General features: G+C 42.2%; 1 protein-coding gene across 18 annotated transcripts in view; it reads left to right on the top strand.

Annotated features, from left to right (window-relative positions):
- Positions 1–16,833, top strand: part of MTCL3 (MTCL family member 3) — a 95,473-nt gene that overhangs the window by 58,918 nt on the left and 19,722 nt on the right. For 15 of the 18 annotated variants that reach the window (XR_009762256.1, XR_009762244.1, XR_009762257.1 and 12 more), the window contains 3 exons: positions 3,869–3,940; positions 5,143–6,318; positions 10,578–10,770. Coding sequence is in view for 2 of the 18 variants with exons in the window: in XM_061623797.1 (XP_061479781.1) it covers positions 3,869–3,940; positions 5,143–6,309; positions 10,395–10,505 (1,350 nt within the window). In the remaining 16 variants the exon portion in view is untranslated. The other 3 variants (XR_009762259.1, XM_061623798.1, XM_061623797.1) reach the window with 3 other exon arrangements.

Below are 16,833 nucleotides of genomic sequence, written 5' to 3'. Positions count from 1 at the left end.
AAAAACTGACAAATCACCTGGCCCTGATGGCATCCACCCGAGTGTTCTCAAAGAACTCAAAGGTGAAATTGCTGATCTGCTAACTAAAATATGTAACTTGTCCCTCGGGTCCTCCTCCGTGCCTGAGGACTGGAAAGTGGCAAATGTAACGCCAATCTTCAAAAAGGGATCCAGAGGGGATCCCGGAAATTACAGGCCAGTTAGCTTAACTTCTGTCCCTGGAAAACTGGTAGAAAGTATTATTAAAGCTAGATTAACTAAGCACATAGAAGAACAAGCCTTGCTGAAGCAGAGCCAGCATGGCTTCTGCAAGGGAAAGTCCTGTCTCAGTAACCTATTAGAATTCTTTGAGATTGTCAACAAGCATATAGATAGAGGTGATCCAGTGGACATAGTGTACTTAGACTTTCAAAAAGCGTTTGACAAGGTACCTCACCAAAGACTTCTGAGGAAGCTTAGCAGTCATGGAATAAGAGGAGAGGTCCTCTTGTGGATAAGGAATTGGTTAAGAAGCAGAAAGCAGAGAGTAGGAATAAACGGACAGTTCTCCCAATGGAGGGCTGTAGAAAGTGGAGTCCCTCAAGGATCGGTATTGGGACCTGTACTTTTCAACTTGTTCATTAATGACCTAGAATTAGGAGTGAGCAGTGAAGTGGCCAAGTTTGCTGACGACACTAAATTGTTCAGGGTTGTTAAAACAAAAAGGGATTGTGAAGAGCTCCAAAAAGATCTCTCCAAACTGAGTGAATGGGCGGAAAAATGGCAAATGCAATTCAATATAAACAAGTGTAAAATTATGCATATTGGAGCAAAAAATCTGAATTTCACATATACGCTCATGGGGTCTGAACTGGCGGTTACCGACCAGGAGAGAGACCTCGGGGTTGTAGTGGACAGCACGATGAAAATGTCGACCCAGTGTGCGGCAGCTGTGAAAAAGGCAAATTCCATGCTAGCGATAATTAGGAAAGGAATTGAAAATAAAACAGCCGATATCATAATGCCGTTGTATAAATCTATGGTGCGACTGCATTTGGAATACTGTGTACAGTTCTGGTCGCCTCATCTCAAAAAGGATATTATAGAGTTGGAAAAGGTTCAGAAGAGGGCAACCAGAATGATCAAGGGGATGGAGCGACTCCCTTACGAGGAAAGGTTGCAGCATTTGGGGCTTTTTAGTTTAGAGAAAAGGCGGGTCAGAGGAGACATGATAGAAGTGTATAAAATTATGCATGGCATTGAGAAAGTGCATAGAGAAAAGTTCTTCTCCCTCTCTCATAATACTAGAACTCGTGGACATTCAAAGAAGCTGAATGTTGGAAGATTCAGGACAGACAAAAGGAAGTACTTCTTTACTCAGCGCATAGTTAAACTATGGAATTTGCTCCCACAAGATGCAGTAATGGCCACCAGCTTGGACGGCTTTAAAAGAAGATTAGACAAATTCATGGAGGACAGGGCTATCAATGGCTACTAGCCGTGATGGCTGTGCTGTGCCACCCTAGTCAGAGGCAGCATGCTTCTGAAAACCAGTTGCCGGAAGCCTCAGGAGGGGAGAGTGTTCTTGCACTCGGGTCCTGCTTGCGGGCTTCCCCCAGGCACCTGGTTGGCCACTGTGAGAACAGGATGCTGGACTAGATGGGCCACTGGCCTGATCCAGCAGGCTCTTCTTATGTTCTTAAGCTATAGCATACACGAGACATGCTCTGAGGCTGGGAGTGCTTTCTTCTAACTCAGTTACTTCCTATAATTCCAGTTTCAAACCTGGCAGCCATCATTCTCGCTCTTACAGTTTTCAGTCTGGATTACTGTAACAGAGATGTTCATCTGTTTTAATATTTTTTTCATTGTAGCCATTTTAATTGTTTTAAATATGTTTTTAATTACTTGTTTTTAACTGTTTATTGATTTTTTAAGGTTTTTTGTAAACCACTTAGAGGTCTTTACATTCAAGCAGTATATACATTTTGTTAAACAAAGAAAAATAAATGTTCTGGTAACTAACTCGTTGGTGCTGTCCATTGTAAAATATTTGGAAGCTATATTTGGTGGAGATGGGTTCAGTGTGAGTGAATTTTGTTCACACTTCACAGTCTACACTGGTTTTGCTAGCCCTTCAGGCACAACAAAAGTTTTAGTTTTGAACCACAGGACTCTAAACAGCTTAGGCCTATGTATCTGAGGGGTTGCTGTGTTGCCTCACTATATCTAAAGTAAACCCAGATTGACAAGTTTAGAGATCAGCAACTAGCTGTCGCAGAGCTAATTCTGGCACTTTATTTGCCAACCTAGATGAATAATGGCTGTGACCATGGAATTAGCCAGCAGTCTCCTACCACAGGTGAGGCTGGATCCTGGCCTGCAGTCTACCATTCCCTAATTGAAGTGGCTCACTGAAAAAATGAGATGCTGAGTAAAGTTCTGGTTTGTTTATTCCAGTTGTCCAGATGATTGATGGCATGTAACATTGTCGGTCCACATATGGAAGGGATGTGTGCTCAGAGTTGTGCTCATCAAAAGGTGTCTTCTGCTCATGGAAGGATCATTTAATAACAACAGTTAAAAAGCACAATACAGTGGGTGATGTCCAGCTAAGTCATGCTTGGGGAGGGGGCTCATGGAAATAAGTGGACTAAAGTTACCCGGATCCATTGATTTCAATGGATTTATTCAGAGTATGACTAACATTGGCCACCGCCCAATGAAACAAAGCTAAAATGAACAGAAAAGCAGTGTTTGGGGAAAACTCCTGAGAAAATATGTGTAAACAAGTGTTATTTCTGAATTTTTTAAAAATTATATCTTTGCATGAGTCCTATCATTCACAGAAGGTCTGTGTGCCTTTTGCAAAGAAAGGCACCTACGTATAAGCTTCAAACTTTGGAAGCTTTATTGATAGATCTAGGAGAAAACAAACATGCAAAGCTATGTTACCAAAGGAATGTATAGATCCCATGAGAAATGAATGTTCCTGTCCCTGACATGATCCTGTCGGTCTTGATTACACCATTGTTGTCTGTATTTGTTGGCTCTCCTTTTCACCTTGCATGCAGACGGCACAGTTGATGCCAACTCTGGAATCATCCCTGATAGCTTTGTGACCAGGTGAAAGACCAAGCCCAATGCAGATACATCTAATCCCTTTAGAAAGCAATCGATCTAGGTGCCTCTCTGGAAAGACGAGAGCTCCTTAAGGAAAACTAAATATGTGTTTGTGTGTGAGATGAAGAGGAGGTCTTTACACGATGCAACTTATTTTCTCTTGAGGATTTCCAAGTTCAGACCTTGAGAATCCCTCAGAAGCACCAAATACCTTTCTGTATAATTAGAAAGGGAGAAAATTTTACTCTTCTGTTCCATGGTCCACTGTGCATTCAGAATCATGTTTGCAAAGATCTGAGTGCATTTGGATCCCTTAAAAAATATAGGGAATCTAGAAATCTGCCTTATACTAAGTGAGACCAATTGTCCATCTCGCTCAGTAATGTCTACACTGACTGGCAGCAGTGCTCCAGGGTTTCAGGCAGGAGTCTCTCCGAGCTCTACCAGGGGCATTCTGCATGCAAAGCTACAGCCCTTCCCCCTTTTAAAAAGCATTTTAGGGTGGGTGGGGAGTGGAGTTTTTAAAATGCATCCTTTGGTTTCAATACTACTTTGAAAATGTGTTATTACATACTAGGATTTTTTAATATGACTTTATCTTGGAATTATTCTCTGAATTGTGGAGCCACAAATGCTACGAAAATATAGCTGGAAACGTTTCATGTGTTTTAAATGATAGTTTAATGGATTTGCATTGCATACACTTTTAGTAAGTCCGTTTACTATATCTCACTTTTATTTACTACATCTGGTCTTTCATTTGTAGCAGTCCATGAAAAGAAGAGGGAGCAAGGACTTGCAGAAATCAGAAAAAAAGTCACAACAGACACCCGCTGAGGTGAGCTCAAATGCATCTCTCTATCCCATGGTGCAAACTGTGTGGCTAGTGTTTGTTAGCTTGCATAGCTGCCTCACCTTTCCTTCAAGGAACTCAAGGTGCTGTACATAACTCTTCCTTTTCCATTTTATCCTCACAACAACCCTGTGAAGTAGGCTAGGCTATGATACAATGACTGCCCAAGGTCACCCAATGACACTTCATGGCTGAGCAGGGATTTGAACCCTGGTCTCACAGCTCCTAGTCTGACATTCTAACCACTACACCACACTGACTATGGAATGCAAAGATTCATGAAGTGCAAGCCTTCAACAATAGGAAAACTCTGGCTGTTTTTCTGGTATTGATTTCCTACACCATGGTCCATTAATTATAATTGATTCCCAGCATCTGTACAGTTAAAATGTAAAGCCTGGACTATTGCTGAATGCCTGGAACAAGTCAAAATAGATCACTATTTTGAAAAGATGTCACAAATCATGTTTCTATGATATTGATGTCCGTTCTCTTGATAATGCCAGGAGTTAGAACCTTTTTGTCAGAATTTCAGCTATTCCACACTCGGGGGTATTTACACATTAACATATTGTAGGTAAACTCGTACACATAAAATAGTGTGAATGCATCAAAAACAAATATTATATTTGTTTATTATTGGTTTGGAGATTTTAGCTATGTTTTGTCTATAATTTTTATTTGTATACTGTTTAGAGAACGTTTTGATTTAAATAAATAAAATAAATATGGGTGTCATACAGGCACAGAGTTAAGGGAGTTGTGACTGGATGCAGCACACTGTCGACTGTATACTCAAGTGTGCTTCTGTAGATTGTATCAAATGGCCCTTGGTAGAACAACTGAGCACCTTGCCTTGCTTGTTTGTTTACTTTGCTTATTACTAAGTACTGTTGAGTAGGTTTTGGAGCATCATGATTCAGGGCACACAGCAATGTTTATAAGGTTCCTGAATCTCCTTTAGATATAGTGCCAGATTTGGCTTTTATAGCATGGCTCAGATATTTGGCATTTGAAATAAGGATCAAACTGAATCTCGATTCTGTCGAAATGAATGGAAAAACTCCCAGTAAGTTCTTTGGGGGCCGCTATTCTACACTGCAGTATTTTCTTTTGTTGAATTGCCAAGTAATGTTTTTACTCACACCCACTTGAAAAAAATCTTGAATGTTCTTTCTTTTCATAAGGAGGACAATGAAGATCTGAAATGCCAGTTGCAGTTTGTCAAAGAGGAGGCTGCTCTGATGAGGAAAAAGTTGGCCAAAATAGACAAGGAAAAGGACAGACTTGAACATGATCTGCAAAAGTACCGGTCATTTTATGGTGATCTAGACAGTCCCTTACCAAAAGGGGAAGCTGGAGGACCACCTACCACAAGAGAATCGGAACTCAAGCTTCGTCTGAGATTAGTAGAAGAAGAAGCCAATATTCTAGGAAGGAAAATAGTGGAACTGGAAGTTGAAAACAGAGGGCTGAAAGCAGAGCTTGATGACTTAAGAGGTGATGATTTCTCAGGAGCAGCCAACCCCCTCATGGGGGAGCAGAACGAATCTCTCTCAGAATTACGGCAGCATCTTCAGCTAGTTGAGGATGAAACCGAACTGTTGAGGAGAAACTTGGCTGATGTAGAAGAACAAAACAAGCGCATCACAGCAGAGCTGAACAAATATAAATACAAAACTGGGGCCCATGATAGTTCCAGGCACCATGACAATGCCAAGACAGATGCACTGCAGGAGGAGCTCAAAGCTGCCCGCATGCAGATCAATGATCTCAGTGGCAAAGTCATGCAGCTTCAGTATGAGAACAGAGTCCTGATGTCCAACATGCAGCGCTATGATCTGGCTTCTCATTTGGGGATCCGGGGCAGTCCCAGAGACAGTGATGCTGACAGCGATGCAGGAAAAAAAGAAAGCGATGATGATTCTCGGCCCCCACACCGCAAAAGAGAAGGGCCCATTGGTGGGGAAAGTGACTCGGAGGAGGTCCGTAACATCCGTTGCTTGACCCCCACTAGAACCTTCTATCCAACGTCAGCAGGGTGGCCGAAAAGCTTCACTGACCGGCAGCAAATGAAGGACATCTGCTGTGAGGCGGAACGCCTGGGCAAGACAATAGATCGCCTGATTTCGGATACAAGCACCATAATAACAGAGGCAAGAATTTATGTAGCAAATGGGGATCTGTTTGGACTTATGGATGATGAAGATGATGGCAGCCGGATACGGGAACATGAACTTCTTTATCGGATAAATGCCCAGATGAAGGCATTCAGAAAAGAGCTCCAGACCTTTATTGACAGACTAGAAGTTCCAAAGTCTTCGGATGATCGAAGTACAGATGAACCTTTGTCAGTGAGTCAGGTAGATTTTTATCTAATAAGCCATCCAGGTAAAAAAAGTTTCAGCCCAAGATGCCATGGATATTTGATCTACATTTTCTTAAAAAATATTATGCATTATTCTTACATTTACATTTCTGTGGCTTAATTTTAAATCTCCCAATTATAGTTTGCAACCTAATCCCAATATTGGACTCTTGGGGACGGCATCAGGGTTGGCATGACTGGGTATCAGCCAGGGCCCACACCTGCTGCTCCTCGTGATCTTTCCCTCTGGCTTTCTTGCCTGCCCTTTCCCTTAGGCCCAGAGGGGTGAACAGGACAGCTGCCGTTACCTGTTCCCTTGCTTGCCTGTCAGGCAGCTCTCACCCTGGCAAGCGAGCATGCAGCAATGGCGAGGGGAAGCAACAACAACAGACTGCAGAAAGGAGGAGGTGGCCTCACAGTGAGAAAGGGGGGACACTGAAGGGGTGTTGCCTGTGAGCCCCCCACAACCTGGAGCCAGTACCACATTTCCTTTAATGTTCATATTAAAGGAAAACAAGTATTAAAAACCTATTAGGCAAAATAATAAATAAAAAACCGTTTGCACTATGTTCAACATAGGATTGGGGAACTGGTGAGTGGCCGAATAGACAGCTCAGCAAAAGATGCTGTTGCAGTTTGTCCTGGGAGAGTGCTGCTGTTCCTTTAATTAAAAGAAGAAGAAGAAGATAGATACTGTACTTTCTATGGCAGTTGCAGCACTATTCTTCCAACTTTTTAAAAATACAATTTGCCAGTAGACAATCTTTGCCAACTGAAACTATTCAGGTCCCTAGCTTTAGCTAATGGCATTTTTTTATGTTGGAAATTATATGGATAGCCTATATTTGAGATACATTTTCTCCCCCTCTTAGGAACATAAACGACTGCTGTATACTGAGTCAAACCTAGTCCATTGTCTACACCAGGGGTGTGGGATCTGTGGTCATGCAGATGTTGTTGGCCCTCAGCTCCCATCAGTCCCAGCCAGAATGGCCAATGATCAAGGATGATAGGAACTGAAGTCCAGCAGCATCTGGAGGGCCAGAAGTTCTCTGTTCCTAGTCTACACTGAATGGTACTGTCTCTCCAGCCCTCACTGGAGATATCAGGGAATGAATTGGGACCTTCTGCATGCAAAGCAGATGCTCTCCCACTGAGCTACAGCCCTAGAATTTGGCATAATCCAGGGAATTCATAACAACATAAAAAAACATTTCTTCACACAGCACATCATTCACTCACAGAATTTTCTGCTGCAAGATGTAGTGATAGCTCTGAGGGTTTTATTTTAAAAAAAGATTAGACCAATTTATGGAGACTAGGTTTATCAATGGCTATCTGCCATGATAGCTAAATGTCACTTCCATGATCAGAGTCAGTGTATCTTCTGAGTACCAGATGTCTGTGACAAACAGCAGGGAAGAGGTGTTGTTTTCATGCCTCTGCAGGATTCCCTAAAGTTAGACTGGATGGACCTTTGGTCCAATCCAGTGAGGATGTGCTTATGTAACTTTCTCATATATATTGCAACCAAAGGAGCCCTAACAGGAATCTTTGCACTGTAAGGCACTCTCAGATCCTTGAACAATGCCATGGGCGAAAGCTCTGCTACTATAAGCATAGTTTTGCTTTATGAGGTTTTTTTAAAAAAAAAAAAATAAGATGAAGATATTAATCTTTCCCAAATCATGCTTTTCTGTTCTGTGAATAAAAGCTGCTGTGGAGCCATCCTTGCAGCTGGACTTTTTATCTTCTCAACTGTAGAAAGTGAGAGAAAGTCCTGTTCATTCATGGATCTTTGCCTTGGTAGCCAGCAATGGAAAGTCCACAGTGCATTTGATTTATTCTGGATAATAATTTGATTCTGTGGTCCTGAGAATTAAAAGCATATCCTGAAATAGGTGTCTGAGGATCAATCAGCTTTATAGGATGTGCCAAATCTACTGCGGAGGCTGGGGGTGGGGGTGTCTCCTACATCCAGTGATCGAGGTGTGGGAAACTCCCAGTCCATAGGCCAGATATGACCCATAGGGACTCCCAGTCTAGTCTGTAAGTTCTTTTCCTCATCTGTCCCTCCCTTCCTTGACCCTGACCCCCCAGCACAGCAATCAGACTTCTTTTTTCAAAATCTTCCATTGGTACTAGTGGCTGAGTAGGGGGGCATTTGAGGGGGTCACAGCTGGGAGGGAAGATCCCATCCCTATTGGTTTTCCCACCACACATCAATTAGACTTGAAAAAAGCCTCTAGTGGCTTTTTAAAAAATCCTAATTGCTGCAGAGGGAGCATTTTCAGGGAGGAGGTTGCAAGAGGGCAGTATGGTGACCCTTATGCACTGTAACTCCCCCTCCAAAAATCATTCCCTCCTTCTGTGGCAATTTGGCTTTTAAAAAGCCTCCCACTGGCTCCAAGGCATCTGTACAATAGCTGGAATTGTACCAGAGTCCCTTGCAGAAGCCTGTGCATTGAAACCCATCTCTGCAGCAGCAGCAGCAACATGTATGCAACCTTCTGTCATACTTAGGGCTCACTGGAATGTAGTGATAATACTCTAGGTCACATATTTTAATGTGTCTCTAGTTTGTTTATGTCAAAGGTACAGGGATTATTTTGACCCAGGGTTGAAGATTTTTGAAATAGCCTGTCAGACCCCTACTCTGGGTCTGGTCTCATAATGGATCTCTCACACTGGCCCCAGCACAGGTCTCTCACAACCCCACTACTAGGCACCACCACCTGACAATCTGTAACGCAATGCTGCCCCGAGACCGTGCCTTAGTCTCCTCCTCAGATTGCTACGTAATGTCTGAGTGCACTTACAGGCCACAACTTCCTTGTATCTTTCTGCCTTTAAAGATGACAGCCCTGGGTTGCTTTGGATACCCGCTGCTGTTACACTATCCCTTCACCGCTGCCACCATTGATACTATTCCCAGCTTTGGTATTTGCTCTGCCCACCCTTCTGGTCTGTAATATCCCAGCCAAGGATCAAGCATGATGTTAAACCAAACTATTTATTTAATAACACAAGGAATAAACAAGATTTCTTTATGTTCAGTCAACATGCATGTGGTTACATATAATAGTTTTCTCTTTATAACTTAGTCCTAAAACCTGCCTCACTACCCACCTAAACACAAATCCACCCCTCCAAAACCCTGAACCAACAACCCTCCAACCAACTGTCATTCTCTCATTTATACCTTCAGCCAATCACAACTCAGCATTCTTCAACATTCCAACCCATGTACTTACCCCTCTCACTCACACTACTTACCACATTTACCCTACAAAACCAACACTTACCATAATTACTGTACAACATTTACAGGGGCATCAGAGGCTGCTCCATCCAGTCACCAGCTGTGAAGCCCTTGTGTACGCTGGGGCAATGCCTACTTAAAATAAAACTTGTGAGGTGAGGCACATGAATGGGTACCCCATTTCCACAGTCTTTCCCCCTCAAAAATGGTAGAAGGGTTGTGGGAATTATGTGTTGGTGAGTACAGATGCATGCTGCCCCTCTGGTTGTGTTCAACATCATATGCATGGTGGGAAGTTGCATATTGAGGCCCAATGTGCCAAAAAATAAATAAATCAACAGCTGGCAGTGGTTTGACTCTGCCCACACTCTCATGTTTAATGAAAAACGTGGTTTTGACACTTTTCCTGTCAGTAAATCATAGATACAGCAAATGTAGTGCTGTTTAGCTATTCCAAAGGAAATGGATGAAAGAGTGAAATTCAATTGCATGAACTGGCAAAATCAAAAACATAAACAAAAAGCTTGACAGCATTTTCTTATGACAATTTTGATGTAATTTTAAATTTATGGCAATCTAGCTAACTTCAGGATGAGCTTGGACATATCCATCAATGAGCATTTGTTTCCAAGACAAAACCAGTAATGGCATTATGTCTTTTGAGAACTGCTCTGCTGAAACTGGTTGGACCTGGCATAGGAGGTTTTTGCAAGACTAGGTCCGAATTGCTAATTTTTCACTCTTTTGGAATGCCCAGTTCGTTGTTTCATTAATGTAGCATTATCTTGTTTTTGTATTTACCTTCCCAGATGTTCCAGCCTATCATTTTACTTATTCTCATCCTTGTATTATTTTCTTCCCTTTCTTACACAACAATATTTAAACTTGTCTTCCTTTTCACACTGTTCTTTGTGCTGTAGACCTTTTTCATCATTTTACCATTCATTGTAGTGTTATTTTCAGTTTGTTTTATTTTGTCCATCCCTCCCAAGACAAGAAGTGCAAGAGCTATAAGTTTCTGTAGGAATCGCTACTGTTGTAAAAACACTGAAGACTACTTGTTTAGAAGAAGGGAAACCAGCCTGGAGATGTCAAAATGCAGGTCATAAAAGAAGCACACAAGTGAGAACAAAATCTCCACAAATGAATCAGAATGGTGCTCATCCAAAAAAAAAAAAAAGCTAGGTAAGCATGTTAAAATCAGAACTTTTATATTGATATATTAACATTTCATATTAATGGGTTTTTTAAGCAATTTAGCAATAAGGCTGCAAATTTAGCAATGAGACTGCAAATTTTGTGCTAATAGCTGTTTTTACAGAACTTTAAATAAAATACAGAATAGATGTGCTGGTGCTCTATCATAGCTGTAGTACTCAGACATCAGTTCATGGGGAGGGTCAGTCTATGCTTTGTTCCGGAGTGGAAATTTCATTCTAACTTTGTGGCTGTTGTTGCTGTCTGTATGTAGATGAAATATGTTTGATAAAACATGGCTTGTATTTTTATATGTATTTGTATTTTTCTTTTTTTTATATGTACTGAATTATGGTAGCCTATGGCTGAGTGATAAAGATTTTTTTTTAAAAAAAAAACCAGAATAGAAAAAATGTGCTCCCTCCCTTCAATGCTTACAATATTTTGTACTCATGAGCTAAATAAATCCCATTGCAGTTTGTGTTTTACAAGTACACACACAAGTAGAGTCATTCAGAACAGAGCTGTGAATTTAAAAAACAATGTTACATGGGGGTTGTCTGACTTCTGCTCCTGGCAATTGATATATACAAAGCTTCTACTGACAACAGCCTTTGGGAATTGAATGTATAGCTCCTAATTCCAGGATCAATCCTCTGGCACATTGAAGGGCTTAATATCTTGATAGCAAGTGGAGATTTAGTTTAAAGTTTGATATTATCCAAGAGGAATGAAATATCAGGGATAGCTATCAGAATGGTAAGAATAATGATGTAGGTCTGGCCTTTTGATCAAAGATGTGACGGTATAAAAAAGAAGCTGCTTCTATTTCCAAAAAAGAAGCTATGCAAGATATTATTTTTATTAATAACAACAACAACAATAATAACAATAATAATTAATTGCTATTGCTACTACTACTGCTACTGCATCTTGTTCTCTAAATTTGTTGGGTTAAGATCAAGCGAAAAATAAGACTGGATAATAGCACATACATCTAGAGATCAGACATATGTAAATTAAGCATGCCTTTCAGAGAAGACATAAAGTGTGCATGTATCCACAGTAGGCCTACATAGTTTTGTGACCCACCAAGCAGAACACAACCCACCAAACATGTGTTGTGGCTTTTCAGCCTTCTCCACCACCCCTTTCTAGCATTGTAGTTCCAGACAAACAGCAAAACCAGTCTGGTTGCATGTTGGTGAGCTGTGTTCAGCTTGGCAGGTCACAAGTTGTGCAGGCCTGCTCCATAGTGATGTTGCAAACATCTAATTCCATCTAGCCCCAAATATGCCATGTTTTTGTTGGGAAAAGGTTATGGACTACCCTGGGAAATTATCTGGGCCAGATTCAGGGTTCTTGTGTTAATTCAAAGAGCCCTACCTAATTTGGGCCCAACGTACCCTTAGGACCGCCTGATTCCTTTTCAGGCCCATGTCAGTGGGGAGCCAGGTTGGGCCCTGGGTGAGGTCCCCTCTTTTAGGATGGGAGGGCGAAGCTGCTGCTCGATGATCCATGGCAGCATCAAGTTGCAGGACTCAGTGACCTGACGCTGCTGATTGCAAAGCAGGAGCCTGCAGGAGCTTCCAGGGACCCCCCCCCAATACAGGCAGCACAGGGCTTAAATAAATCCGCCTGGCCCATCTACCTGTCACGTCAGCACACACCCCTTATGCACTGTGTGTGCATGTCTGCCATTACCGAAGATGGCGGTGGGGGCATCCTTAAGGGGTTGATGCCCCTGCTGCCATCTCAGATGATGGCAGGCGTGAACTCTGATGCTCTGACACTATAGGTAGGTGGGGTGGGTGGGCTTATTTAAGCCTCACACCACCTATACCGGGTAGGGGGTGTTTGATCTTTTGGCGCTGTGGGCCCAGGGAAGACTGGTGCCCAAGGGCCCAGTCATGCCTGGCACTGGCCCTGTTGCTTATGCTTTGTTTTGATCACTGAGATCTTCTGATGGGGCATTGTTGGTGGTCTCACTTGCCTCTGAAGTTTGTCTGGCCTTCATCAGGGGCTGAGCCTTTAGTGTGGCTGGCCCTGCCCTGTGGCACTCCTTGCCAATAGAGTTTTGCCAGGAGTCATCCCTGTTTGTTCTTAGACATCTTCTAAACACTGTATTAATCAGACAGGCCTTTGAGATTCTTTGCCAAGATTCTTTGCTCTTACTGATGTGTGTGATATTCTTATTGTAATATTGTGTTTTAGTCTGTGTACACCTTTTGATACTGTAGATGAAGGTGCATTTTATACATAGTTTAACTAAAGAAATAAAATAAAATCCCAGATACTTTGTTTCTATGGTAGTGATAATGCACCTGTGTTTTAGAACAGGTCCACTTGGAGAAACAGTGGAATGTGTGCCTATCAATAAAAATATTTCAATTTAATTATTAAAATAAATCTGCCACATATAGATGTGCATTCACAATTTTAAAAGGGCTGTTTCTTGCCCTAGATATGAATCAGCTCTATACAGAAGTTCAGTAACAGACACCTGAGTAAAAAAAAAGTTATTTTCTGTACCACTTGGAAATGTGCACTGTGTGTAATTAGTTACCTTGGATTCTCTAACAGGTAATAGAACTTTCCAACACCATTCCTTTTGCAAACAAATGCACTAGTGTTTCATGTCCCTGTTTCATGTCCCTGTATGTGTATGGGCACTTGTATGGGAGATATTTCTTTCACAAAGGGACTTGTTTGTTCAGAGCTTGGGTCCATAGCATGGGCATGTGGAGGAAAGTGTGAGAGCAGGGGCACAGGATATAAATTCAGAAGAGCAAAATTACCACAGACCAAACTACAAGTGCCAAAGACACTTGAAGAGAGACACTGCTTACAAGTGCCTGTACGCTAATGCTAGGAGCCTCCGAACCAAGATGGGAGAACTGGAGTGCTTGGTCTTAGAGGAGAGCATTGATATAGTGAGCATAATGGAGACCTGGTGGAATGGAGAAAACCAGTGGGATACGGTTATCCCTGGATATAAACTATATCGGAAGGACAGGGAAGGACGTATTGGTGGCGGAGTTGCTCTATACATGAAAGAAGGCATTGAATCCAGCAAGCTGGAAACCCCAAAAGAGGTGGATTCCTCCACAGAATCATTGTGGGTGGTGATACCATGCCCCAGGAGGGATTTAATACTGGGAACGATCTATCGTCCCCCTGATCAAAATGCTCAGGGAGACCTTGAGATGAGATATGAAACTGAGGAAGCATCCAAACTAGGAAATGTGGTAGTAATGGGTGACTTCAACTACCCAGGCATAGACTGGCCGCATATGTGTTCCAGTCATGACAAAGAAGCAAAATTTCTAGATATTCTAAATGACTATGCCCTAGACCAGTTGGTCATGGAACCGACCAGAGGGATGGCAACCCTGGACTTAATCCTCAGTGGGGACCGGGACCTGGTGCGAGATGCAAGTGTTGTTGAACCAATTGGGAGCAGTGACTATAGTGCTATTAGATTAAACATACATGTAACTGGCCAATTGCCAAGAAAATCCAACACAGTCACATTTGACTTCAAAAGAGGAAACTTCACAAAAATGAGGGGATTGGTAAAAAGAAAGCTGAAAAACAAAGTCCATAGGGTTACATCACTCGAAAATGCTTGGAAGTTGTTTAAAAACACTATATTAGAAGCTCAACTGGAGTGCATACCGCAGATCAGAAAAGGTACCGCCAGGGCCAAGAAGATGCCAGCATGGTTAACGAGCAAAGTCAAGGAAGCTCTTAGAGGCAAAAAGTCTTCCTTCAAAAAATGGAAGTCTTGTCCGAATGAAGAAAATAAAAAAGAACACAAACTCTGGCAAAAGAAATGCAAGAAGACAATAAGGGATGCTAAAAAAGAATTTGAGGAGCACATTGCTAAGAACATAAAAACCAACAACAAAAAATTCTATAAATACATTCAAAGCAGGAGACCATCTAGGGAGGCGATTGGACCCTTGGATGATAAGGGAGTCAAAGGTGTACTAAAGAACGATAAGGAGATTGCAGAGAAGCTAAATGAATTCTTTGCATCTGTCTTCACAGTGGAAGATATAGGGCAGATCCCTGAACCTGAACTAACATTTGCAGGAAGGGATTCTGAGGAACTGAGACAAATAGTGGTAACGAGAGAGGAAGTTCTAGGCTTAATGGACAATATAAAAACTGACAAATCACCAGGCCTGGATGGCATCCATCCGAGAGTTCTCAAAGAACTCAAATGTGAAATTGCTGATCTGCTAACTAAAATATGTAATTTTCCCCTTGGGTCCTCCTCCATGCCTGACGACTGGAAAGTGGCAAATGTAACGCCAATCTTCAAAAAGGGATCCAGGGGGCATCCTGGAAATTACAGGCCAGTTAGCTTAACTTCTGTCCCTGGAAAACTGGTAGAAAGTATTATTAACTAAGCACATAGAAGAACAAGCCTTGCTGAAGCAGAGCCAGCATGGCTTCTGCAAGGGAAAGTCCTGTCTCAGTAACCTACTAGAATTCTTTGAGATTGTCAACAAGCATATAGAGGTGATCCAGTGGACATAGTCCAGTGGACATAGAAGCAGAAAGCAGAGAGTAGGAATAAACGGACAGTTCTCCCAATGGAGGGCTGTAGAAAGTGGAGTCCCTCAAGGATCAGTATTGGGACCTGTACTTTTCAACTTGTTCATTAATGACCTAGAATTAGGAGTGAGCAGTGAAGTGGCCAAGTTTGCTGATGACACTAAATTGTTCAGGGTTGTTAAAACAAAAAGGGATTGCGAAGAGCTCCAAAAAGATCTCTCCAAACTGAGTGAATGGGCGGAAAAATGGCAAATGCAATTCAATATAAACAAGTGTAAAATTATGCATATTGGAGCAAAAAATCTGAATTTCACATATACGCTCATGGGGTCTGAACTGGCGGTGACCGACCAGGAGAGAGACCTCAGGGTTGTAGTGGACAGCACGATGAAAATGTCGACCCAGTGTGCGGCAGCTGTGAAAAAGGCAAATTCCATGCTAGGGATAATTAGGAAAGGTATTGAAAATAAAACAGCCGATATCATAATGCCATTGTATAAATCTATGGTGCGGCCGCATTTGGAATACTGTGTACAGTTCTGGTCGCCTCATCTCAAAAAGGATATTATAGAGTTGGAAAAGGTTCAGAAGAGGGCAACCAGAATGATCAAGGGGATGGAGCGACTCCCTTACGAGGAAAGGTTGCAGCATTTGGGGCTTTTTAGTTTAGAGAAAAGGCGGGTCAGAGGAGACATGATAGAAGTGTATAAAATTATGCATGGCATTGAGAAAGTGGATAGAGAAAAGTTCTTCTCCCTCTCTCATAATACTAGAACTCGTGGACATTCAAAGAAGCTGAATGTTGGAAGATTCAGGACAGACAAAAGGAAGTACTTCTTTACTCAGCGCATAGTTAAACTATGGAATTTGCTCCCACAAGATGCAGTAATGGCCACCAGCTTAGATGGCTTTAAAAGAAGATTAGACAAATTCATGGAGGACAGGTCTATAAATGGCTACTAGCCGTGATGGCTGTGCTGTGCCACCCTAGTCAGAGGCAGCATGCTTCTGAAAACCAGTTGCCGGAAGCCTCAGGAGGGGAGAGTGTTCTTGCACTCGGGTCCTGCTTGCGGACTTCCCCCAGGCATCTGGTTGGCCACTGTGAGAACAGGATGCTGGACTAGATGGGCCACTGGCCTGATCCAGCAGGCTCTTCTTATGTGATTCACTACTTTAAATATCTGCACAGAAGTAGGTTTTGAGCAGAAGTTAGGTTGTTACTTCTGTAAGTCTTTGTATGTTCTATGGGATGGTGCACATTAGCCTAATGCAGAACTTGTGGGCTGCACTCTGAAATATGGGGATCCTGATGGCACATGGGAGCCATTGCAGGTAGTATTAATGAAAACAGTGCATTCTATTCAAGTAGGGATTTTTGTACAGAGTGCTCAGTATGACTTAGATGAGTGTGCTTTGATATGGGTATATTGTGGCTTCCTTGTACCTGCAGATGATGTTTAAGGATTGACCCACCACCACCAACCC

This window comes from Rhineura floridana, chromosome 4 (assembly GCF_030035675.1).
Source record: "Rhineura floridana isolate rRhiFlo1 chromosome 4, rRhiFlo1.hap2, whole genome shotgun sequence".
Lineage (NCBI taxonomy): Eukaryota > Metazoa > Chordata > Lepidosauria > Squamata > Rhineuridae > Rhineura > Rhineura floridana.
The sequence above is the reverse complement of the archived record's forward strand: the minus strand, read 5'-3'. Positions and strand labels throughout refer to the sequence as shown.